General features: G+C 57.9%; 3 protein-coding genes across 43 annotated transcripts in view; 2 read left to right on the plus strand and 1 right to left on the minus strand.

Annotated features, from left to right (window-relative positions):
• Positions 1-1730: 1730 nt before the first annotated feature.
• Positions 1731-11608, plus strand: KLHL40 (kelch like family member 40). The gene is made up of 6 exons (XM_027958064.3): positions 1731-2919; positions 4451-4611; positions 4960-5067; positions 5268-5453; positions 7261-7407; positions 8375-11608. Exons 1-6 carry the CDS (start codon positions 1759-1761, stop codon positions 8484-8486), a joined length of 1875 nt encoding a protein of 624 aa, XP_027813865.1. The 5' UTR covers positions 1731-1758; the 3' UTR covers positions 8487-11608.
• On the minus strand, positions 9171-21276 carry HHATL (hedgehog acyltransferase like). 7 transcript variants are annotated; one of them, XM_042235893.1, is made up of 12 exons: positions 19696-21276; positions 16521-16639; positions 16033-16100; positions 15384-15497; positions 14952-15146; positions 14394-14603; positions 13823-14150; positions 13289-13433; positions 13132-13167; positions 10121-10322; positions 9580-9721; positions 9171-9400 (listed from the first exon to the last, which is right to left on the minus strand). In XM_042235893.1, exons 2-12 carry the CDS (start codon positions 16624-16626, stop codon positions 9276-9278), a joined length of 1671 nt encoding a protein of 556 aa, XP_042091827.1. In that variant the 5' UTR covers positions 16627-16639; positions 19696-21276; the 3' UTR covers positions 9171-9275. The 7 variants fall into 7 exon arrangements, with proteins under 7 accessions (XP_042091827.1, XP_004018302.3, XP_042091825.1 ...); XM_004018253.5 differs by lacking the exon at positions 19696-21276 and adding an exon at positions 18341-18434 and having other exon boundaries at positions 13979-14150; XM_042235891.1 differs by lacking the exon at positions 19696-21276 and adding an exon at positions 18341-18434.
• Positions 18067-22670, plus strand: part of ACKR2 (atypical chemokine receptor 2) — a 110848-nt gene continuing 106244 nt past the window's right edge. For 34 of the 35 annotated variants that reach the window (XR_009597364.1, XR_009597366.1, XR_009597368.1 and 31 more), the window contains exon 1: positions 18067-18227. The gene's annotated coding sequence lies outside the window, so the exon portion shown is untranslated. Of the gene's footprint in view, positions 18228-18381; positions 18493-22670 lie in introns of those variants that run through there. The other variant, XR_009597363.1, reaches the window with a different exon arrangement.

Raw genomic sequence — 22670 nt, forward strand, 5'->3', positions numbered from 1 at the left:
AATTGTTCAGCCAGTACCTTCTGTCCTGGTCTTTGGAAAGTGAGACGACAATTAACGGACATTTTCTTTGGAATCAGCAAGGCAGGGAGGATTCCCACAGTCTTTGGAGGTGGGCAGATCTGCTTTGAATCCTGGATCAGCCACTTGCCAGCTGTGTGACTTGCCAGCTGTGTGACATGGCTGAGCCTCTCAGAACCTGGTCTCCTCACTGATGGTGCTGAATGGAAATGTTCTGCAGTATAGGGCTGGGCTGGAGGCCCCTGGGTGAGCCTTTGCCCTTCCCGGAAGACAGACAGGATTATTTCTAGGTGATCCTACCTAGGTGCTGTGTCTCTCTGAGACCTGCTAGAGGGGTCAGCAAGCAATGGTTGAAAGCACTGCTCAGGAGGGACAGGCATTGACATCACTGGGATCACAAAACGGGGTGGTGATTCAGTCCTGGCCCAGACTCAGCCCCCCTGGCTAATCCCCCCGCCCCTCAAGCCTGAGGTTATAAACAAGTGACTCAGGAATGATGGGAGAATGCCCCATAACAGTTCACACCAGTGTGTTGGGGGCTAAATTTAACCCACAGCTGCAGCCTCTGGCACTTTGGGAACAAGTTAATCTTGGTGGCTGAGGCTGATGTGTGTGTGCATGTTGTGGAGCGGGGGGAGGCAGTCAGGAGTCCAGAGCAGGGTGGGCATTGGGACTGGCTGCCCCAGACCTCTACCCGGATTCCTCAGATGCTAGACAGGTGTAGGGGCCCCAAGGCTGGTCAAGCTTAGGATGGACGAAGAACTGAGCATAGACAGCTTTTCTGGAATATTCAACTCTGAGTGTAACTTTTTGTTTGTTAGTTTTTTGATCCCTGGGGGTTTTAACACCTAAGATAGTTGAACCTCCGAATTGAATCTAGCACGTCTGACAGCTTACAATGTGAAACGCTGTGCCTGTGTATTCGCAGGGACACAGAACCACAGTGAGTGGTACTGTGTGATTCTGCCCCAACACCAAACCACAGACTCACACAGCAGTGGGATTCTGCTTTCGAACCACAGCAGAACTGAACTGAAGCCCTTAAAAATCGAACTCACCCATCTCTTCACTGTGCAGGAAGGGAAACTGAGGTGCAACAGAGTGATCTGGCCTTCCCAGGCCCCACAGGAAAGTGGCAACCTTGTTTATTCAAGCATCTTCTTGCTTTCTTGCACAGTCCAAGAAAGGTCTCCGAGCTGGGGGAGAAAAGTCTTCCCATTTTAAAGCTGAGGCAACAGGTTCCCCAGGCCCAAATTCACTGAGTGGGAAACCTAAGCACACCGTGTCCAGGGTGGAGGGAGATGCACTGCAAGGAGGATCGGGCAGGAAGGCCCACAAGGCCTGGAGGAAGGGAGGCCCTTGCAGAGGGATTTGAAGGCTTCTCCCTGCTTGCACTGAGAGGCAGAGCTTGGGTCATCCCCTTCCCTGAGGCGCATCACCTAGATGAAGGAAAGCAGTGAAGGCCTCACTGTGCTCGTGTACAGAGGAGGCAGGGAGGCCCTCATCTTTCAGGGAGGACAGTGACACCCTACCCCAGTCCCATGAACCCCAGGGGCTGAGTCAAGGTTGCTCTGGGAGGGGGCCTCAGCCCAGCTGTCCCCTCTGCGTCATGTGCGGGAGGCCAGGCAGCTCGCCTTACCCGGCCGGGTCCAGCTCTATATATAGCCCGGCTTGGACAGCTGCGTAGACTGAGTGCGACCCAGCAGGAAGGCAGGGAGGGCGGAGAGGAGGCCACCCACCATGGCGCTGGGCTTGGAGCAGGCCGAGGAGCAGCGGCTGTACCAGCAGACGCTCCTGCAGGACGGGCTCAAGGACATGCTGGACCACGGCAAGTTCCTCGACTGTGTGGTGCGGGTGGGCGAGCGCGAGTTCCCGTGCCACCGCCTGGTACTGGCTGCCTGCAGCCCCTACTTCCGGGCGCGCTTCCTGGCCGAGCCTGAGAGCGCAGGCGAGCTGCGCCTAGAGGAGGTGTCCCCTGACGTGGTGGCCCAGGTGCTCCACTATCTGTACACGTCAGAGATCGCGCTGGACGAGGCGAGTGTGCAGGACCTGTTCGCTGCGGCGCACCGCTTCCAGATCCCTTCTATCTTCACCATCTGCGTGTCCTTCTTGCAGAAGCGCCTGTGCCTGGCCAACTGCCTGGCGGTCTTCCGCCTCGGCCTCCTGCTCGACTGCGCGCGCCTCGCCGTGTCCGCTCGCGACTTCATCTGCGCGCGCTTCTCGCTGGTGGCCCGCGACGCCGACTTCCTAGGGCTCTCGGCCGACGAGCTCATTGCCATCATCTCCAGCGATGGCCTCAACGTAGAGAAGGAGGAAGCCGTGTTCGAAGCGGTGATGCGATGGGCAAGCAGCGGTGACGCCGAGGCACAAGCCGAGCGCCAGCGCGCACTGCCCACGGTCTTTGAGAGCGTGCGCTTCCGCTTGCTGCCACGCGCCTTCCTAGAGAGCCGCGTGGAGCGCCACCCTCTCGTGCGTGCCCAGCCGGAGCTGCTGCGCAAGGTACAGATGGTGAAAGATGCCCACGAGGGCCGCATCACTGTGCTGCGCAAGAAGAAGAAAGAGAAGGGGAAGGAGTCGGCTGGGGCCAAGGCCACTGACAAGGGCACAACCGAAGCCAAGGCGGAGGAGGAGGAAGAGGAGGCAGAGCGCGTCCTACCGGGAATCCTCAATGACACCCTGCGCTTTGGCATGTTCCTGCAGGACCTCATCTTCATGATCAGTGAGGAGGGCGCCGTGGCCTATGACCCGGCAGCCAACGAGTGCTACTGTGCCTCCCTCTCGACCCAGATCCCCAAGAACCATGTCAGCCTAGTGACCAAAGAGAACCAGATCTTCGTGGCTGGAGGCCTTTTCTACAATGAGGACAACAAAGAGGACCCCATGAGCGCTTACTTCTTGCAGGTGCCTGGCCAGCCTTGGGAGGGGAGGCCAGTACTGATTTCTGGGCACTGGGGGGCGCCTTGGGGCCCAGAAGAGGCCTGTGTCTACTTGTTGGGGAATGTCATTGGATCTAGGCTGAGATGTAGACCGGGGAGGATGAGTGACAGCCATTTGCCTGAAGGCGTTACAGGCAGCTGACAATAAGACGCATAACTTTGGTGTCTCAGTTTCAGGGAGATGTCAGCTTTCAGATAGTCAGTATGTTGGAGGCCCTAGGTCTGTGCAGGGATTGAAGTCAGGGACAGTGAGAAGGAGCAAGGTCAGTGTAGGGGTCCTGGCTAAGACCTCTGCATGAAGCTGGGACTGGAATGTGGAATAGTGTGTCTCAAACAAAGGGACCATCCTCCCTTCCTTCCCATTGCACAGATAAGGAAAACTGAGACCCAAGAAGGAGCAGGAGAGTGGGGTGCCTGGTCCAAGTTATAGTGTGACAGTGGCATCTCAGAGGGCAAACGTGGTTTCCTTGTGACTGGCCATGTAAGTTTAAGCCTTGCCAGTTGGGTGAATTTGGAGACGTGGAGGGGAGGGTGCAGTGCTTCTGGTGGGAACCAGCATGGAACAGAGATGCGAAGGAGCCTAGTGAATAGCATGCTTACTGAGGCCTAACCAGGCTGGAGAGGGGTGGGGGGCAGAATGGTGCCAGTGTTAAGCTGAGGGGTCGGGAGAGCATCTCCACCAGCCAAGGCACAAGGTGGGCACACTGTGTATACTCTCTAGGCCTCTGTTTGTAAATGGGGATGTTATACTTCCTTGCTTGATAAGATTGTCTGAAGGTTAATTGATGGTTATAAAGTGTTCATCAGCACAGTGCTCAGCCCTCAGAAAACTCCACCAAAAGGTGAGCCACTAGCATAGTTATTAACAGACTGTTGGGAATTCCCTCTAGGTCCAGTGGTTAGGGCTCCATTCTCACTGCCGGGGGTTGGAGGGGTGGGGGTAGGTGGGAGGGTGTGTGTGTAGAGGGGGGTGGAGGGCTGGGGTTCAATCTCTGATTAGTGAACTAAGATCCCACAAGCCATACGAATGTGGCCAGAAAAAACGACTGTTGGAGTGCACAGGGCCATAGACTTATTACACTGTAAGTTTGAAGGAGTGGGTGGCTGTATTTGGACCTTTCCTGTGCAGTGGGATGGGATGGAAAACAGGGGTCAGGCAGGCCTCAATTCAGGAATTGTACTGGGGAAGGGCCAGGGCGGCAACTGGGCCTCCCTCTCAGAGACTCCTTCTCAGCTCTGCAAGGGATGCCCCATCACGGTGCTATAAAGGTGATCTCCGGGCCCCTGGGGGTTGGGACCCTCAGGCTGTTCTCAGCCCGATAGGAGGAGGGGCACTGTCTCCAGGCACCGCCTCCGGGCTGCGCGGGCCCTACCTGCAGGCCCGGACTCCTCATGACCCAGGGCGGGGGGTGGCCAGAAGGTGCTGGGCTGGGGCTGGGGAGAGGAGTTGATGAGAGGGCGTGAGGAGGGTCGCTGACTGGCCGCCCGGCCCGCAGTTTGACCACCTGGACTCAGAGTGGCTGGGGATGCCGCCGCTGCCCTCGCCGCGCTGCCTCTTCGGCTTGGGAGAGGCTCTTAACTCCATCTACGTGGTCGGCGGCAGAGAGCTCAAGGACGATGAGCAAAGCCTAGACTCGGTCATGTGCTACGACAGACTGTGAGTGCGGGCCAAGGATCAGGGGGCTGGGCGGGGCGGGGTGAGCGAGAGCCTAGGGCTCGGGGCGGGGCGAGGCTGGGCGGGGCGGGGCGGGGCGGGGCTGGGCGGGTGAGCGAGAGTTCAGGGCTGGGGGCGGGGCGGGGCTGGGCGGAGCGGGGCGGGGCGGGGCTGGGCGGGGTGAGCGAGAGCCCAGGGCTGGGGGCGGGGCGGGGCTAGCAGGTGAAGAGGGAGCGGGGAGCTGAGCGGTCTGGGGAGTTCCAGTTAACAAGCCGGGTGCATCCCAACACGTGTTGGGTGGTGGGCGGATGCAGAGACGGACAGAGAGCGCCTTACTCTCCTCCCCTCTAGGTCGTTCAAATGGGGCGAATCGGACCCGCTGCCCTATGCCGTGTACGGACACTCTGTGCTCTCTCATATGGACCTAGTCTACGTCATTGGCGGGAAAGGCAGCAACAGGTGAGGCCCGGGCCTGGAGGGGAGAGTGCAGCAGCCGGGTCGGCGGGCGGAACCGAAGCAGAGTCTCCCCGAGGCTGTCAGGGGTCTGTCCTGCCTACCTTGGAAGGCAGCTGGAGGGACTGGGCCAAGGGAGAGAGGTGGCTCTGCCCACCCCCGCCTTCTCCTTTCTCACTCACTGCCCCTCCACCCCGATCCCATAGGAAGTGCCTGAACAAGATGTCGGTCTACGACCCTAAGAAGTTCGAGTGGAGGGAGCTGGCGCCCATGAAGACTCCCCGCTCACTCTTCGGGGCCACCATCCATGACGGCCGCATTTTTGTAGCTGCTGGGGTCACAGACACAGGGCTGACCAGCTCAGCCGAGGTGTACAGCATTGCAGACAACAAGTACGGCTGCTTCCCGCCTCCCCACCCCCTTCCGCAGGACAGCCAGGGACGAAGGTCCCACTGTAACCCTCTGGCCCCACGGCTTTGGGCCTATGTCAGCCCTCTCTGTGTCTGCTCTGGCAGGAATCATAGCACCTAATTTGGGTCTCCACTGTTCAGCTTGGACATCAGCACAGATGTAGCCCCTTTACTCTGGTCAGCAATGAGGTGGGCTTCCCCTACAAGAAAGGGGCAAGTGTTATGGCCAGCCTGGTTTGCAGGCGAGATCTCCCAGGAGATGCCAGGTTCCTCATTCAGAGACTCATACTGGTTACTGGCTTGATGGCTAGAGATAAGGGCAGTAACCAAGATAGAAGCTGCCCTGCCCAGGGAGGTCAGGAAGAAAACTGTGCTGGCAGACCAGTTGGACTCTGCAGCTAAAGGGGTGGTGGGAGGATGCCCGAAGGCAAAGGAAGGCTAGTGCCAAGGCAGTTAGGAGAAAAAAAAAAGGCAAGCCCATTGGATAAAAGGGCTTTGGCAGGCTGGATAGAGTGTGGTGGGTGAAGGGAGGTGGGGATGGTGGATACTGGGGCTGGAGAGATGGCCAGTGGGCTGAGGCACTTTATCCCCAGAATAATGAAATGCCTCTGATGGGTTTTAAGCTCCCATCTGTGCTTTACCAAGATGCTTCATGGCAGACCATGTAGAGAAGAGATTAGGGATTTCCCAGGAGGCGGGGGTACAGCTGTGTAGCAAGTACTGATGGTGGCCTGGAGCTGTGGGTACAGCAGTGATGGGGCAGAAAGGATGCACCAGAGAAAGGTCTAGGCCAGTGTTTCTCACATGCACACGAATCTCCTGGGGGTCATGCCGGAATGCAGATTCTGAATCTCAGGTCTGGGGAGGGATCTCACAGTGTATTTCTAACAACCCCCCGGGTGATGCTGCTGCTGCTGGTCCATAGGCCAAACTCAGTAGCAAGAGTTCAGGAGACAGAAGAAGCAGGATTTAGCAATTGATTGGATGGTGGGGGTGAGAGGGAGAGGTGGATGGTTTTGAGTGAGGCTGGGAGGTCATTTATTGAGGAACTATTGAAGTTAGGTAGGAAAAATGAGGGTCCACTTAGAACATGTGGACGTGAAGTGCTTGGGGGTGTCCAGGAGGAACCTTCTGGGGCAGAGAGAGGGATGAGCTGGAGGGTGAGATCTAGGGGTCAACAGTACTCCATGGAGACAAGCTCCCTCAGGAGAGAGGGTGTGAGTGGGAGAAGCTGAGGCCCAAGCCCTGAGGGACAGCAGGGGCAGATGCTTTATTCAGCAAGGAAGCCTTGTCATGTCAACAGAGGTGTGTACTGTGGGCCCTGGATTCTGGTGGTTGGGAGAGCAGTTTTGGAGGGATGGAGGTCCAACCTCAGGAGTTAGGGAGAGTGAAGGCAGCTTGAGAGGCTCTGGGCTGTGAAGGGGAGAAGAGGGAAGGGGCAGGAGTGCACAGGATGGTCTTAGTGGTGACTGAAGTGACCAGTAGGAGTGGGTTTAGAAGCAAAGGTGGGACCTTGGGGAGGTCCCTGGTGGGTTTCACCGAGGGTAGGTTGGATGGAATGATAGGGGCACAATGAAGGGAAACATGAGGGGCAAGAGAATGGGGAGGAAGAGAAGACCAGAGGGTGTTCCTAAGCAGTCAGGGAAGAGGAGGTTGTGCTTGCAGAATGGGTGCCTGGGAGTCGGATTTTGAAGGTTGCAGCTGAAGCTATGGATGCTGGCAGGGGACAGTCACTGGGCTTGCCGAGGCCCATGGGGGCACCCCCCTCATGCCCTCTTTTTCCCATCAGGTGGGCACCCTTTGAGGCCTTCCCACAGGAGCGCAGCTCACTCAGCCTGGTCAGCCTGGCGGGTACCCTCTATGCCATCGGTGGCTTTGCCACTCTGGAGACTGAATCTGGGGAGCTGGTTCCCACAGAGCTCAATGACATCTGGAGGTGAGCCTGGCCCCAGGGAGGTAAGAGGAATTGTGAGCAAGGCTGGGTGGGCACCGAGGCAGCGCCTGGCAGGCTCATGGGCGGGGCAGAGCTGACCCCCTTCCAGGGAACCCTGTGGGGACGAGACAGCAGGCATGCCTTGCTTAGCCCAGGGTCTCTCCATTTGGTTGGGGAAGTCTGGGTACGCACACACAGCACTGCACCCCACTGTGGAGTATCAGCAGTGTCACAGTCAGAAGCCAATGCCAAGGTTAGGACCCAGACCCACAGAAATCGGCCCCAGGGAGCAGAGTGGGCTTTTCCTCTCTCCTCCCTCCTGAGGGGGAGGGCTGGACTGGGAGTGAGAAGTCGCTGGATCCTAGCTTCTCAGCGCCTTGCTTCTTTGGTTGATCCTACCTGGGGGTGGTCGGGAGAGGTTTCAGCCATCTGGGGCAGCTTTTGAACCTTGAGTGATGCCAGTGCTGCAGGCGGCCTCTGGGGAGCAGCACTGCTGGGAGAACAGGACCCAGGACATGGAGGGTGCTGGGGGTTACTTCTTCAAGGGTTCAGTTGAGAAATTCTCAAGAGGAGGGGATTGAGGAGGTGTAGACCTTCCTGGAAGGAGGTGGACTTCAAGGAGTATGGGATTCTTGGAACTTCCCTGGTGGTCCAGTGGTTAAGACTCCATCCTCCCAATGCAGGGCGCATGGGTTCCATCCCTGGTCAAGGAACTAAGACCCCATATGCTATGTGGTTACAAAAAAAAAAAAAAAGAGTGTGGAATTCTTGAGAGGGAGCCCTTCCTAGAATGTAGGTGTTCTTTAGGTAGGTGCCCACCCCTTTCCCAGAGCATGGAAAGGAAGGAGGTGGGCCTGGGGCTGGGAGGCAGCACCTCCCAGGGGTGGCCTGCTGCCCTCTTCCTGCGGGGCCCCACCCTGGACTTGGCTGACTGAGCTCTGTATCCTTGTCCCCACTCCTCCCACCCCAGATACAATGAGGAAGAGAAGAAGTGGGAAGGGGTCCTCCGGGAGATCGCCTATGCTGCTGGCGCCACCTTCCTACCTGTGCGACTCAACGTGTTACGCCTGACCAAGCTGTGACCAGCCCAGAGGGCCTGAATGTGCCCTGTCCCCCATGCTGCAGACCACAGAGGCCTGGCCTTCTGGGTGGGGACTCCAGGGAGGAGTCCCTGGCAGAGGAGTTTGGCAGAGGCAGAGCCCACCTGGATCCCAACCCGTCATGGTGCCCCAGAGACTGCTTCAGCTGGGAAAGGGAAATCGCTGCCCAGTGCTGGGGCTTCGGGCAGGGATAAGAAACTTTCGGCCTCTCCAGTGTCTCATATCCCCCAGTGTTCTTGGTCCACGAGGCAGAAGCTCACGGGGTGTCAGGCTGCGCCCTGGTTCAGCCCCAGTCTGGCTGTGTGCTGGTAAATGCCCCACAGGACTCAGCCTCCTTGCCTGTCAGGTGGGGAGCGACCCCATCGAGTGCCTTGCAGCCTGAGTAACTCTCCTTCTGCGAGAAGAATAAAGTGCCTTCTGAGCAAGCTGCTCAGTGTCTGGGATGAGATGCTCCAAGCAGCAGTGACCAGGTGGTTTGAAGACTTGGGGCTTCTTGTGTTCAGCTGCTGGGCTGCCAAGGTTGGTGGCCTCTGCCCTCCATGAATGTCTCCTATACACTCTGTGTGCGCAGAGAGTTTGAGCCCCCTCCCTGGACCTCTAGCTCCTCATCTGGCCTGGACAGGGAGCCGGGAGACCACAGGAGGAAGGGGAAGGGAATGGCTGAACCATGGTAGAAAAGTCTTTTATTCTATCAGTCAGGCCCCATCTGGCCTGGCCTGGACCAGGGCCCAGGAAGAGCTGAGCAGGACCCATCCCTCTTCCCCTCCGCCCCTACTCCAGCTTCTCTTTGTCCTGCTTCTGTTCCTCCTCCAGAGCCAGGGTTCGCTCTCGCTCCTTCACCAGTTGGACACCACAGTAGGTGACAAACAGGATGGCCAGCGTGGTCTGGGGGAACCCTGGGTGGGGAACAGGTCATGGGTCCTAGGAGCAGAGCCCCCCTCCCCCCCGTGACTCTTCTCAGTTGACTGTCCCCTCCCTGTTGGGTCCTTGAGGAATTACGGTGGGGTGGGGACATTTCAGGAGGTCACGATTCTCGAAGTGGACGCAGGGCACACTCTGGATCCACTGTCCTCACCTGAGAGCAGCAGACGCTGGGCGACCAGCTCTGAGAACTCAGGGCTGTTCAGGCTTACAAGGTTGTACATGATGATGGCCCAGAAGTTCATGGCCCCAAAGACGGCGCGGACCCTGCGGGACATCTGCTCTGACAGAGAGGTCTGCTTGGTCCAGGAAAACATTGGCAGTGAGACAAGAGGCCCAGGGGAAAAGAGGATACAATGAGTCAGAGGCCTTGCCCACATGGCCACAGGATCCTAGGATATGCCCGTGTCTCTGAGACTCACAGGTCAGCTCTCCCTCTTTGTTAAACATGGGAAACTGCACCCTGGAAAGAGGACACGGCCTGATCAACACAGCGAGGGCCAGGTGCCCCTACCCTGCAGAAGGTAAGGGAGGGCCAGACACCCACAGGAGGAGTCATAGCCCTGATGACAAGGAGGGAGGCGGTGAGAAAGTTCTGAACTGAGAGTCAAGTGTGGCTGGAAGACTCCAGAGGTCAGTAGTGCCACCCATTCCAGGGCACCAGCCAACCCCAGCCCCAGACCTTCCCTGCTCACCTCAATTTGCGCTAGGGGCTCCAACTCTGCCAGCTTCTGTACCCAGAGCTCAAAATTGAGGCCAAAGCAGTTAAGGCATGACCACAGGTAGACAACATCACAAGGCCCAAGCCACAGAGTGGTGATGGCAAATGTGGCTATGGTGGCCCCCAGCTCTGGGATCACTGCTGAGTGCTCCCCACCAATGTAGTCATACACATACCTGCAGGAAAGGTGGAAAAAGGGGCCGGTGGGAGTGTGGGCAAAGGCAGGTGGGAGGTGGGCAAAGGATACACAAAGTGGGGCAGCTTCCTCAACACTATCATCCGGGGCATATTCAACATCCTGGGCCTCAGGTGGCTGCTCCACTTCTATCCAACTTCAAAATATGGAGGGCTCAGCCTGGAACTTCCCGTCCTCTCCAGCTACCCTCCTTCTTCAAGTGATCTCATCCACACCCAGACTCTGAATGCCATCTCTATGCTGATGAGCCTCAAATGTATCTCCTGACTCATAAATCCAACTGTTACCAGACACCTCATATGAATGACTGACTCCCTCATCCCTGCCCAAACCTGCTTCATTCCCATCTCAGCCACCATCCATTCGGTTGCTGCCAGAACTCTTGGTGCCATCTTGGATTCTCAATTCCCCTCTCCACTCACATCCAAGTGAGCAAATTGTACAGCCTCCACTCAGTCCTGAGCACTGCTCATGCCTCCAGTGATACCACTCGAGTCCGGGCGATCATCTCCTCTTACAGAGGTTATTGCAAGGACCTAAGATGTCTCCCTGCTTCTGCCTCTGCCCTCTACCATCCATCGTCCACACAGCAGCTTTTGTTGCTCAGTCACCTCCGACTCTTTGTGACCCCATGAACTTCAGCATGGCAGGCTTCCCTGTCAAGGCATCTTTTAAGAGTGTAACCCAGATTACCTCACTTCCACAATTATACCCTCCCTCAACAGCTCTTCATTACAGTTACACTCAACCACCTTCCTATGGCTAGAAGATCCCACGTTGTCTGGTTTCTGCCTCCCTCCCTGACCTCATCACCCACCATTCTCCACCTCATTCACTGTGCTTTCCCTTACCAGTCTTTCTGACACTCAGAGACACACAGCTGGTTCCTGTCTTGAAGCCTTTGTACCTATTTTTCTCTCTGCCTGGAAATCTGTCCTCCAAATTTCCTATCATTCAAGTCTCAGTTCATCTCACAGAGGCCTGCCTGAACCCCAACTAAAGAAGATTCTATCCCATTACATTCTTTTATTTTCTTCATAACACTTTCCACTCTCTGAAATTATCTTTCTCTCTCTCTCTCTTTTTTTTTTTTTACCTGGTTTATGGTCTGTTTCTCCCTACTAGACTGTAAGTTCCATGAGTTCAGGGTCTTTGCCATGTTCACTACTGTATCCCCAGAGCCTAGAACAGTGAGTGCCTGGCACACAGTAGATAGATACTCAATAAATATTTGTTAAATAAATTTGGTTGAAGACCTGTTGCATAGCCAGTGTCTCTGTTACTTGACTTCCTCATTTCCAGTGACTTCTCCACTCCACTCCAGTCCCCCACTCCCACGGCCACACCCCAACTTTTTCACCACTTCTTCTACTCCCTGATTCCCATCCTTCACCCAGCCCCATCTGATCTGACTCCCTAGCTCCACTCCTTCAATCTCATTGACTCCCCCTACAGTCCTCATCTCCTGATGCCCTTCTATTTTTACCACCCTTCTTAACAGGCTTATATTCAATAAGTCATCATCACAAATAACCTAAAAACTGTTCTCCCTCACTTTTTCCTTCTCACCCATCTGGGAAAGCCCAAATCACCCACTTCCTCCTAACCTGCACCCTAGAAACTAAACCCTAATGGGGAGAATCCCACATCTTGACATATTAGAATCCATAAATCCACCACCTCCCACACTATCTGGGCTGTCAATGTCAAAGTTTCTCTAGCCAGCTTCTTCTTCTCCCAGGCTCCGCAGTGGCTACTCCACCTTCATCTCTCCTGCAGGTATGAGTGGGTGTGTGGTGATCTAAGCAAGGGAGGCTCATAGATGCTGCCTCCCTCCATCCCCAAACAGACAGCTCTCAGCTGATGACCTTGCCTTTTATTTCACAGAGAAAATCAAAGGCTTCGGGAGGAATCCCTCACCTTGCCACACTCACCCACCATTCTTCTGCATCCACACTGGCTTTTCTTCCTCCTCCCTGTCCTGAAGCCAGACCTCTGCCTCGCACTGGTTCCATTGCCTCTTCCCTTCTTAGGGACCACCCTCCATCAATCACCCCTCTATCCTACACTGTCAACTTCTTTCCCTCTACTGAATAATTCCCCTCAGCACCCAAGGATGTCTCATCATTTCTTGTCTATAAAACACCTACTTCTTCCTTCAGCCATTCCTATGTGTCCCCCTTCAGTGCCACACTTCTTCCAGGGGTTGTCCACATCCGGACTTCCCTGCAGTTCCTCAGTGCCTGCCCCCCAGCTTTCCCTCTGCTCCCCCGCCCCTGTGTCTCTGGGGAAACCCTGAAAACCTGCAGGCAACCAACACTCATGCTCACTCTCTGGCTTCAGCAGCATCCAACCTGCTCACCTCCACCATGCCAGGATGGGCTTCCCTTAGCTTCCGGGTGCCCCATGATCCTGACTTTTCTCCTGCTCCTCTGACACTCCTTTTAGGCCCTTCTGCCAGCTCCGCCTTCTCCCTTCAACTAGAGTCCTTCTTAGCACACGACTTCCTGGGAGTCATCGCCTGCTCCTTCCTGATGCCCTCAATCCAGGGCCAGGTCCTGTCCAGGCTGCCTGCTGTGGGTCTCCACTCCACCATTCTCTCACCTCCAGGGCCCCTACACACGTCCAAACCCCATCTTTCACTTAAACCTCTACCATGACCTCCACACTCCCGCCTTGCTTCCTCTGGCCCAGGGGGTGACCTTTGAAATCGTGGACCCATCTGGATACTGCCTTCCTCAGATACTTGGGGGATGGCTGCGACATCCCCCGACCCCACCCCAACTCACTTGCAAAGCCAGTCATTGATGCCACGGTCAAAGTGTCTGTGGGAGGAGAGGAGAGAAGACAGGTTTAAATCGGACAGGCGCCCAGCTCTGGAGCATGGGGAAAGAGGCTAAGGGAAGGTGGGGATATCGGCGGCGTGTCCCTGGACCTCACACTCACGTCTCTGCGAAGACATAGAGGGCTGTGATGCACTTGGGAGGCTGGGGCGGGTCCAGATGGTCGAGGCGCGCAACAGTGTTGACGACTCCGAAGAGGACAGCTGCCTTCACCCAGTCGTACACCAGGTTTGAGTAGGCTAGGCCAGCTGCGGACAGAGGGTCGTTACTGCCTGGGGGCCGTCACATTGGTATCCCTCCTTCCCCCTACCCTGCCCCGGGCCTTCCCAAATCCAGCAGGGTGGTAACTGAGCCCAGCCCTTCCCGACGGAAAATTACTAGCTCCTGGGGCGGTCCTTGCGCCCGGACCGCCCCCATGGGGGTCCCCGCCTCATGGAGGTCCCGCCCCCATGGGAGTCCCGCCCCCACGGAGGTCCCGCCCCCGTGGGGTCCCGCCCCCACGGAGGTCCCGCCCCACTCCGAGGACGGGGCTGGCCCCGGGGAGATGCTGTCCGGCTGTGGAAGTCGTCCCTAGGCCCCAGGTGGAGTGGGGCGCCCTCTGTAGGATACCCCTCCGGGCCTCACAAGGCAAGCCTACCTCCAAGTCCCGCGCATTTCAAAGAGAAAAGCCCCGCTGCCCCACCCTTCCATAGACGCTGCCCCGGCTGCGACTCCGCCGCTGTGGGGGCGCAGAGGTCGGTTCTGAGGTGGCTGCCCAGCCCTCGTCCCGGTGCTGGGCCCGGCGCGCACCCACCGAGGGCGCTGTCCGGGAGACGGTTGACGAACTTGAGGTCACTGGGGATGGTGAGGATGTAGAAGAAGTGGAAGAAGACGTCCACGGCCAGGATGGCTACCACGCTGAGTCCTGCTTGGGCCCGGATGCGCCACAGCTCGCCCTCTGGCCGCACCGGCTCCACCTGGCTCACCTGAGGGGACGCCCAAGTGTCTGAGCGGGGAGGCCAGCCCTGCCTGCGGGAGGAGCCCTGTCTGAATGGTGAGTCACGAACTGTCTGCGGACCTGAAGGTGAGGGGAGACGCCGCTTCATCCTGGCTGCCGCGAGTGTGGAGACCAGGCCCCTCTGGCTCCTGCGAGGGGTTCACTGCCAGTCATGGTGCGGGGGAGGGGCTCAGTCCTGTCTTGGGAGCCCACAGGATGTCTGTCCCCTCACCTGAGCGTGGAAGCGATCAAAGGTCATGATGGGTCCGAAGAAGAAGAAAGGCAGGTAGAAATTGTACTTGAGCAGGTCGGCTAGGGAGTAGCGGTGGTCAGGGTGGGCACAGCTCTCCAGCGCAAAACTGGTGCAACGCAGCACCGTGAAACCGCAGCCCCCGTGAAACAGCACCTCTTGAAGATCAAAAGTCCCTGTTACAAACCCGCTCTGGATGGGAGAGAACAGGCCACCGGCTCACCAGGGTGCCCCTTGTCTCTGGGAAGCCCATCCCGCTTCCAGCAGGGGCCCAGCCTGGTCCTGCCCTCTCCCTCTGCTGGCGCCAGTCAGCACTGGCCGCCCAGTGCCAGTTAAGTGCTGGGGTAGAGCTGGACATTTTTGCTGAGGTGGAGGTGATTGCCTCATGGGCCAGGCATGCTCTGTAATCAAAGGGTTGAAGACAGGTGGGAAAGTGAAGGAATTGCTTGGGGAGACTCTGGAGGCCAAGGGTTTGGATGGAGTGAAATATTTGGGATCCTGTCCCTGTACCCTCCACCCCTGCCCTGCCCCAGCACACACCTGCCAGGAAATGAGGGGTTCCAGCTTGAAAGAGGCAAGGCTGGCCAGACCGACGCCAAGACAGAGCCAGGGCTGGCCAAGGAGTGAGACAACATAGAGGCCCACACAGTGGCCAAGCAGCAGCAGCAGGTACCAAGGGCCCATGGTGCCCGCCACGGCCAGGGCCCCATACACAGCATACATCCAGGAGCGGAGCTGTGGACAGGGAAAGTGTGAAAGTGAAAGTGTTAGTTGCTTCAGTTGTGTCTGACTCTTTGCCACCCCATGGACTGTAGCCCGCCAGGCTCCTCTGTCTATGGAATTCTCCGGGCAAGAATATTGGAGTGGGTTGCCATTGGAGAAGGCTTCAGTTACCTCTTCAAGTAAATGGAAGTGGGACTCCTTACTCGGGGAAAGAGAGGGGGCGGCTGGGGTGGCTCAGGTCCAACTCACCTGAGGGGCAACCATTGTGCAGAGTTTAGCAAATAGCACGTGTCCGGAGAGGGCGAAGATGATGACATTGCGGAAGGAGGTGAACCACATGACCCACTCGAAATCAGCCACATCCTGGGGCAGGTCCCGGCAGGTTAAGGTGGGGTGGGGGCAGAGTAGGCTGGTCAGGGTCCCAGCACCTTCCCCGCCCCCAGAGTCTTCTTATACATTAGAGGAGAGCGGTGGCGGAAGGTCCCTGCCTTCCCCTCTTAAGACAAGTACCAGGAAGATAGGTCGAGAGGAATGAGGGGCCCCATATGGGCTGCCTGCTCCTTGGAACTCCCCCTCTGCCCAGCCCCTTGCCTGACATTCTGCTATTATTGCAGTGTTCTGGGGAGGATGGTGCTGGAGGTCCTGCTGAAGCATGCCTCGAGTTGTTTCTTAAATGAGCAGGGTCTGGTCAGACTTGATGTGACCCCAGGAGGACAGAGGAGGGGCCACTGGAGGAATTGAGGCTGCTAAAATTCAAGCCAGGGACCCTCCCCACTGAGAGCCCTCTTGTTAGGTGGGACCATTGGGAACAGGGGAGAGTCAAGAAAGGTTTGGGACGGAAAAGGTGTGCCAGGGATCAGGGACCCCAGTCAGGTACCCCGAGGTGTGGGGAACCTACCATCTTCCGACCAATGTACTCCCAGCCGGGTCGCACAGACTCCCGGAAGGCCTTCCTGTGGGCCCCATCTGAGAACAGAGTGTGGCCTCAGGGGGAGGGGCCCCTTCACACCCATACCTGCTTCTATAGCAAGGCTGACACCACCCTGGGGAGAGGCGAGAGGGTCTGGGTCTTTCTCTGCCTTTGATTCTCTCTAGGTTTCGCTCTGTGTCTGGGGCCAGGTCTCTGAATTCCTGAGTGTCTGAGCCTCTCTGTTTCTGTCACTCTGGCTCTGGCTCTGTCCAGGTCTCTGTTGATTCTTCTGCATTTGAATCTCCCTGTGATTGCATTTGGCTCCAACACCCCCCCGCCCCTTTCCTGTTCAGCGCCTAGGGACTACCTTTGAGTCTGGGGCCTCTTAAGTTTCTGACCTTGCTGGGCAGAGAAACTTGCTGAGAACCCCAGGGGAAGAAGGGTCCCACCCCTCTGCCCCTGGGCCCAGCTGTTACCTTGTGAAGCCTCAAGGAGGCCCCGGCCAGCATAGGCTAGGGCCCCACTCAGCACCAGGGAGTACAGGCCCAGCTCTGCCGCGGGCAACGCTGTCTTGATGCCCATAGCCTGGATGGGGCTGAGGAAGAAAGATCGGGTGAGGGCCCTGAAGCCCCCCAGCCCTGCCTAGAGCAGTTCTTGGTCCCTCGCTGAGGTGGTAGGGACCCCACTATGAAGAGAAACTGCCTTTCCTGCCCCTTGGGGACCTCATAGCATCCTTCCCCCCAACCTATCTCCCACTCCTCCCAGGCCCCCTACCATCTGGCCCCATCCTAGCTGCCACTCTAGCTCCTGCCCTTCCCACCAAAGCCTCGTGAAAGCATTCTCTTCACTCTCAGCCTGCCTTCTTCACCTTCATTCACTCCGCCATAGCTTTCAGGTGGACCGGTCCGCACCCTCTGCTCAAACTGCTCCTCCAAGGTCTCAGATGACTTTGATGTGGAGAAATTCCCTCTGCATCACCTCAGTTGTATTTCTGGCCCCCAGGTCCCCACTCCCCTCAGTAAATCTCCCAAAGTTTCTGACAAAACCCCACCCCCTCGGGGCACCCTTCTGTGATCCCCACCTGCTCCTGAGCTGCCTTTACTTCCCAGGACTTTCCCAGGTCCTGCCCTAGCACCAAGCCCCCATCCCTCTCATTTAGTGCCTAGCTTCTCACCGACCCCCATTACCCCACCCAGCCCCTGGGCCCCAGCCTGCCACGTCCCTGGTTCCTGCCTGTGTCTGTGGCCACACCGGCCCACTCTCTCAGTGCTCCGTATTCAGGCCCTGGAAGCTGGCTGGAGGAGTGCTATTTGAAGAGGTGCCCTGGAGTAGTGGGTGTGGGGCTAGGCTGGGCCAGGCAGACACCAGGGAGTGTGCTGGCCACTGCCCAAGGTGCTGACCAGTGTTGGGCTCAGGGTGAGCTTGGCCACTCCCTCCTGCCAGGCCCTAGCTCATCCCCAGGAGTCCTTCTGGGTCATCTCTGGGACCTCAGTTAGAACCTGTGCCCTCTGTATCCTGCTCCAACTAAACCAGGACCTTCTCAGGGGCTCCATGGGCACAAATTAAAGGGAAGAACGTATCTAGACATCCTTTCTGTCTGGGCTGAGCTAGAGGTGGCTGGCAGAGCCCTGTCTCCTGTCCCAGATCCTCCCCCAAACCTCCCTCACCATTTCTGAAACCAGCTCCTCTGGGCCGCTAAAGTCAGCATTCTCCCTGTTGCAGTGATGGAGGGGTCACGGACCTGTCAAGGTCACACAGTGGACCAGGGACGGGATTGAGTTTTCTCAGTGAGCCCCCTGGAATCTCTAATTGAACAAGCCAGTCCGCTGCTCCTGCCACTACCGGGGGGCTGCCCGACCTGACTTCTCCACTGCCGGCCTGAGGACTGAGGCATCTTCTCATGGGCCGGGTGGGGGTAGGGAGGCCCTGAGGATCAGGTTAATGGAGCAGAAGCTTGAAACCGGAGCACGGTGAAGAGCCTGTGAAATAGCTTTGTCAGCTGCCTCCCACTCGCCACTTTCCAATTTTAGCTCCCCATGGCCGGTGCCGGGTGTCCCCAGTGAGGCCTGTGTGAGCACGGCCAGTGCTGGCCCCCAGCCTGGGACCTCTCCTGATAGACCCCCGGACCTGGGCCCGCCTGTGGACAAAGGAGTGCCCCCTGCCTACCGACCTGCCCGCCTCAGGTACACCTGGAGTAAAGCTGGCTTTGGAGCCTGAGGTTTGGGATGAGGAACCTGGGGTGGGTTCCTTGGGTCTCAAGAACCCTGTAGTGGCTGCATCCCTAGCTGGCACTGACCTTGAGGCAGCTGTGAGGGACCCTGGCACACTGCCCACCTCGGGGCTCCGGGGTCCTGCGTCCGACCGTGCGACCGTCCGATCAGCTGGACTCTGGGGCCACGGTGGGGTGTGTCCAGCCCTGGGGTCCCCACCCCCTCGAGGCTGTGATCGGTGAGTGGTGACAGCGGGAGGAGGGGGAAGGAGGAGGGCAGGGAGGAGGTGGCCTTCCTGGAGCGGAGCTGAGCGAAGTGGAGCAGAGCCGAGTGCTGCAGAGCTACTGGCCACAGGGAGCTGCAGGGAGGATGGTGGGGGGGCAGAAGAGGTGGCCACTGGCATCGGCTCTCACTGGGGCACCTGCATCTCTCTTCAACCTGCCTTCCCTGGTCCACAGAGCCTATGTCTCCCTCTCACTGCTCGCCAGGACTCCCCTCTTCCAGGAAGCCTTCCAGGTGGCCCCCGCTGACCTCGGCAGGCTTGTGAGCTCTGCCCTGCCTTGCCACACTCACACCATGCACACACTTTGATGGTCAGCTCCATGAATTTCGGTACACACCTTTACGTGTGAATTCTCAGGGCACCCCCACCTAGCCCCCTGCACTGGTCCATTTTAGCAGGCAGAGTCCTGCCTGGCCAGGCATCAGTGAAGGGGGGGAGTGGAACTGGAACTGACAAGAGAGAATGTGAACCCCATACCCCGACCCTGCCCACAGGGAGCTGCCCAGGTGGAGGGGTGCTAGCAGGGTCACTTGAGTGGGTCCTCAAGTGTAGGCACCCTCTCCATGCAGGATGGAGGCAGACAACAGTGCTCCCAACCAACTGAGACTCCTCTGGGGGAGACAGGACCCTCATTCTGGGAAGGGGTAGCCAAGGCCTCAAACCAGCCAACCTGATACAGAGGGATATCCTGAGGGTCACTCCACCCCGGCTCCAGAGCCCAGTGGGTCGGTCAGATGCCAGACCCCAGAGTTTCCTGCTAGGGAGTGTGCCAGGGCCCCTCACAGCCTCCTTAAGGCCAGTGCCACCCAGTGATCCAGCCACTCTGGGGCCCTCTGGGGCAAGGATCTCAGTCTGTGAGGGTCTGTCTGTGCATGTGCCGGGGGTCAGAATCTGGGGGCAGAAGGAGCTGTGTGATAGTAATCCATCAAGGGTAGGTCCTGGAGCCCATGCTGATCCCCAACCCCAGTCATAGGCTCAGCTGAGACTAGAGGAGGAAGAGGTGCTCTCCTCCTTCTACCCCCAGCAGGGGCACTTCCAGGGCCTGAGCAAGGCCTGGGCAGGAGAGTCCCTACCTTTCCATGATACCTTAAAGCGACAAGCTCCCTCCCAGCACGCACTCCCCAGAGTGACATGGAGCCTGGCATGGCTGGTCCCTACCTCGGAGAAGCATGAGCGGTGATTCCTGCCCTGTAGGGGCTCAGTGGGGGCTCCAGTCATGGATCACAAGTGCTAGAGGAGGCCAGCATCAGGCAAGGATGCCTAAGCCAGACTAGGGCAGGCTTCCTGGAGGAGGTGGGACACCTGAGCAGAGTCCTGAGGCAGAGGCAATGGTGGTTAGAGGAGAAATGAGTTAATCACGGTAGCCAGGCATGGTTGTAAGACCGTACAAGGATTAACTCTTTTTAATGTCACCACAATTCCTAGGGAAGGGGTGGTTACCATTTTTCCTAGTTGACAGAAAAGGAAACTGACGTACCAGGAGGTTAGAATCAGCTGTTGGGTCAACTGCATAAGCGTCTGAAACTGGTTGCCCTGCAGGGGCAGGAATCCAGCGCACCCACACCCGTGCTGGCTGAGACCAGCCTGGGCCAGCCATCCAGCTGCTGCCCTTGTGAGGCTCAAAGAGAATGACTCTGGGAAGCAGATGGGGTGGTCTGGCTTCACCATTCAGAAGCCAGGTGCAGCCGGCCCGACTTGAGCCTGAGCTCCTCCTTGCTGGCGATCCACTTCTCTGAGCCTCAGATGCTCCTCTGTAAATGGACACCCTGCCGGGCCTGACCTCACTGGGTTCTAGGGGGGATTCGATGACTCCCTCCATGGCCAGGCCCTGGCTCACTGGACTGCTCATAGAGAGAAGCTGTTAAGAGTGGTGGAGACCCCTCGCTCACTCCAGAGGCCAGGACAGGCAGCACTCACACACAGCAGGAGGTCCACCAGGCGAGCCCCACACAGTGGGGTCTGTCGGGAGCTTGGATGGGGTGGACGGCAGGTGGGTGGAGGGCTAGGGAGGCTTCTTGGACCTCAGGTTAGACTCCTCCCTGCATGAGGGGTGGCAAGGGGAGGGCGCCTGGCACCCACAAAACGAGGGGCAGGAAGTGACTGGCCTAAGATCAGCAAGGGCCACTGGGAAAGATGGGCAGGGGGCCAATTTTCTCAAGTGTCAGAGTCCTTTTTATTTGTTTCTGGTTGCTGCTCATAGTAAAAATTTGGGGAAAGTGTGTGTGTCTGGTATGTTGTTTATGGCGTGTGTGTATGTGTGTAAGGCTCAGGGGCTGTAGGAGATAGGGTGTGTGTGCAGGCACCGCCTGTGAAGATGGAGAGGGTGGGCAAACGCTTCTTTGGGGGTTTGGGGGCCTGGAGGAGTCCTCTGGAGGGCCAGGGACAGTGGGATGTGTTTGGGGCTTGAATCAGCCTGAGCCAGACTGCAACCTTATTCAGCTCAGCCCTGGTGTCCCAGGGGCCCCCACAGGGACAGTGGCCAAGCCACACCCATGATTCAGCCAGGTCTCACCTGTCAGTGTTGGAACCTGAGCACCCAGGCCCACAGCCCACGGTGTGGCCAGGGACAGTCCTCACGTGAGGCCTCTCCATCCTCGGCCTCTTTGTTTGTTGCACTCTCCGGGCACCTGTCTGCTATTCCCATCACCGTGTGGCTCTGGGCAGGGACCTCAGTGTTCCCATCTGTGGGAGCAAAGTCCAGCCCACCGGCTACCCACCTGCCTGAGGGCAGGGGAGGTCCTCCTCAGGGACAGGCGCTGCTGCTCAGGAGGGGCCAAGGGCACTCACCTGGACAGACCAGGTTGTCCCTCTCCCCACCCAGCCCACCTGGGTTAGATCCTTCAGGGCCCCGTCCTTGTCCCCTTTGACAACACTTTCTTCTCCCGGGCCTTCCCCTCCCACCCTCTCCCATCCATACCTCAGGGAGAGTAGAAGGATGGCCCCTGGCCCACTCAGACCTGGGCAATGAGCCTGGAAGCCAGAGGGATGGTGGGAGGCTCTGAGGTGCGGCTTTCTGTCTCTGTCTCCCCCCAACCCCACCCCACCTCTTCCTGCTTCATCAGGGCCCTCCATTCCCCATGCCTCTTTGACCAGACCAGCAGCTCTCGAAAGGCAGCAGCAGCAAGTCAGGTTCACCTCCGGGTCCCTAACAGGCCTGGAGAGGCTGGCATGCTGTTGGCATGCGGTGACTACTTGACGGGCAGCTGGCTGGGTACATGGTGGCCTGGGAATCTATCTCCCCAGCTGGTCCGGGGCTTCTAGGATCTCAGGGGCCGCGTCTGCCTTGCCCGGCGCCCCCTTACCTGGGGCAGAGGAGCTGCTCGACAAGTATTTGTGGAACTAATAGAGGAGATACTGAGGGCTGACATTTATTGAGTGCTTACTGTGTGCCAGCCACTGCGCCAGCACTTGGCACCTTTTAATTCAGTGAGTCCTGAAGAGGGATTCTGCTGGGGGAGTGGAGCAGACCTCTAAGCTGGCCCCTCTGTGTGTGTGCGTGCGTGCGTGTGTGGCAGATGTACCTTCCTGCTAGAGAAGACCAGTCACTTGTGTTACTTGTGCAGTGACTCACATAGGCGGCATACATACTGTGCAAACCCCCTCCTCAGGGAAAGCCATCCACAGCTTCCTGGACCCTGTCTGTTGGAGCTCTTCTTCAGGGATGGGGCTGAGGAGAGGGCCCAGGCTGGCTCCCCTCCTTGGAGCCCCGACCCTGCATGGGGTGACAGGTCTAGAGACCTCAGCAAGTGTAACGAAGGCAATCAGGATGAAGGGCCCCTCAGGTTTCCTGGGAAGGAAGTTTTTCTCTGATGCCACTTGAAAGGAAATGGCCAGGCAGGACCTGTGAGTGTGGAGTCAGCACCATCTGTTGGCACATGTGTATACGTATGATTCATGCTCCCGAGTCTGTGTCTGTGTGGGCCCGTGTGAGCAGAGATGTGGCTACCCTCCATGGAGCCACCCCTCCCCATGACAGTAACTGCAGTGGAGGGGGTGACCCTGTGGCAGTTACAGAGGGGCGTGGAGCTCTCCTGCAGCAGCCCCCCCAGCTCAGCCCTGTGCCGTAGGGAGGGAGGTACACTTTTCCTTTGCCTGGACCCACTGCCTCAAAATCCTCTTGCTAGCCTCGCCTC

Source organism: Ovis aries, chromosome 19 (genome assembly GCF_016772045.2).
Source record: "Ovis aries strain OAR_USU_Benz2616 breed Rambouillet chromosome 19, ARS-UI_Ramb_v3.0, whole genome shotgun sequence".
Taxonomy (NCBI): domain Eukaryota; kingdom Metazoa; phylum Chordata; class Mammalia; order Artiodactyla; family Bovidae; genus Ovis; species Ovis aries.

What these genes read in the sequence shown, in the direction of transcription:
- KLHL40 (XM_027958064.3), top strand. Translation starts at nt 1,759, where the DNA reads ATGGCGCTGGGCTTGGAGCAGGCCGAGGAGCAGCGGCTGTACCAGCAG. An exon ending in TGAGCGCTTACTTCTTGCAG is followed by an intron (nt 2,920 to 4,450) that starts GTGCCTGGCCAG and finishes CCCGGCCCGCAG; the next exon opens with TTTGACCACCTGGACTCAGA. An exon ending in GAGCTCAATGACATCTGGAG is followed by an intron (nt 7,408 to 8,374) that starts GTGAGCCTGGCC and finishes CTCCCACCCCAG; the next exon opens with ATACAATGAGGAAGAGAAGA.
- HHATL (XM_042235893.1), bottom strand. Translation starts at nt 16,626, where the DNA reads ATGGGCATCAAGACAGCGTTGCCCGCGGCAGAGCTGGGCCTGTACTCC. An exon ending in AGCCCCTAGCGCAAATTGAG is followed by an intron (nt 9,722 to 10,120) that starts GTGAGCAGGGAA and finishes TGGACCAAGCAG; the next exon opens with ACCTCTCTGTCAGAGCAGAT. An exon ending in CCAGCGTCTGCTGCTCTCAG is followed by an intron (nt 9,401 to 9,579) that starts GTGAGGACAGTG and finishes TTCCCCACCCAG; the next exon opens with GGTTCCCCCAGACCACGCTG.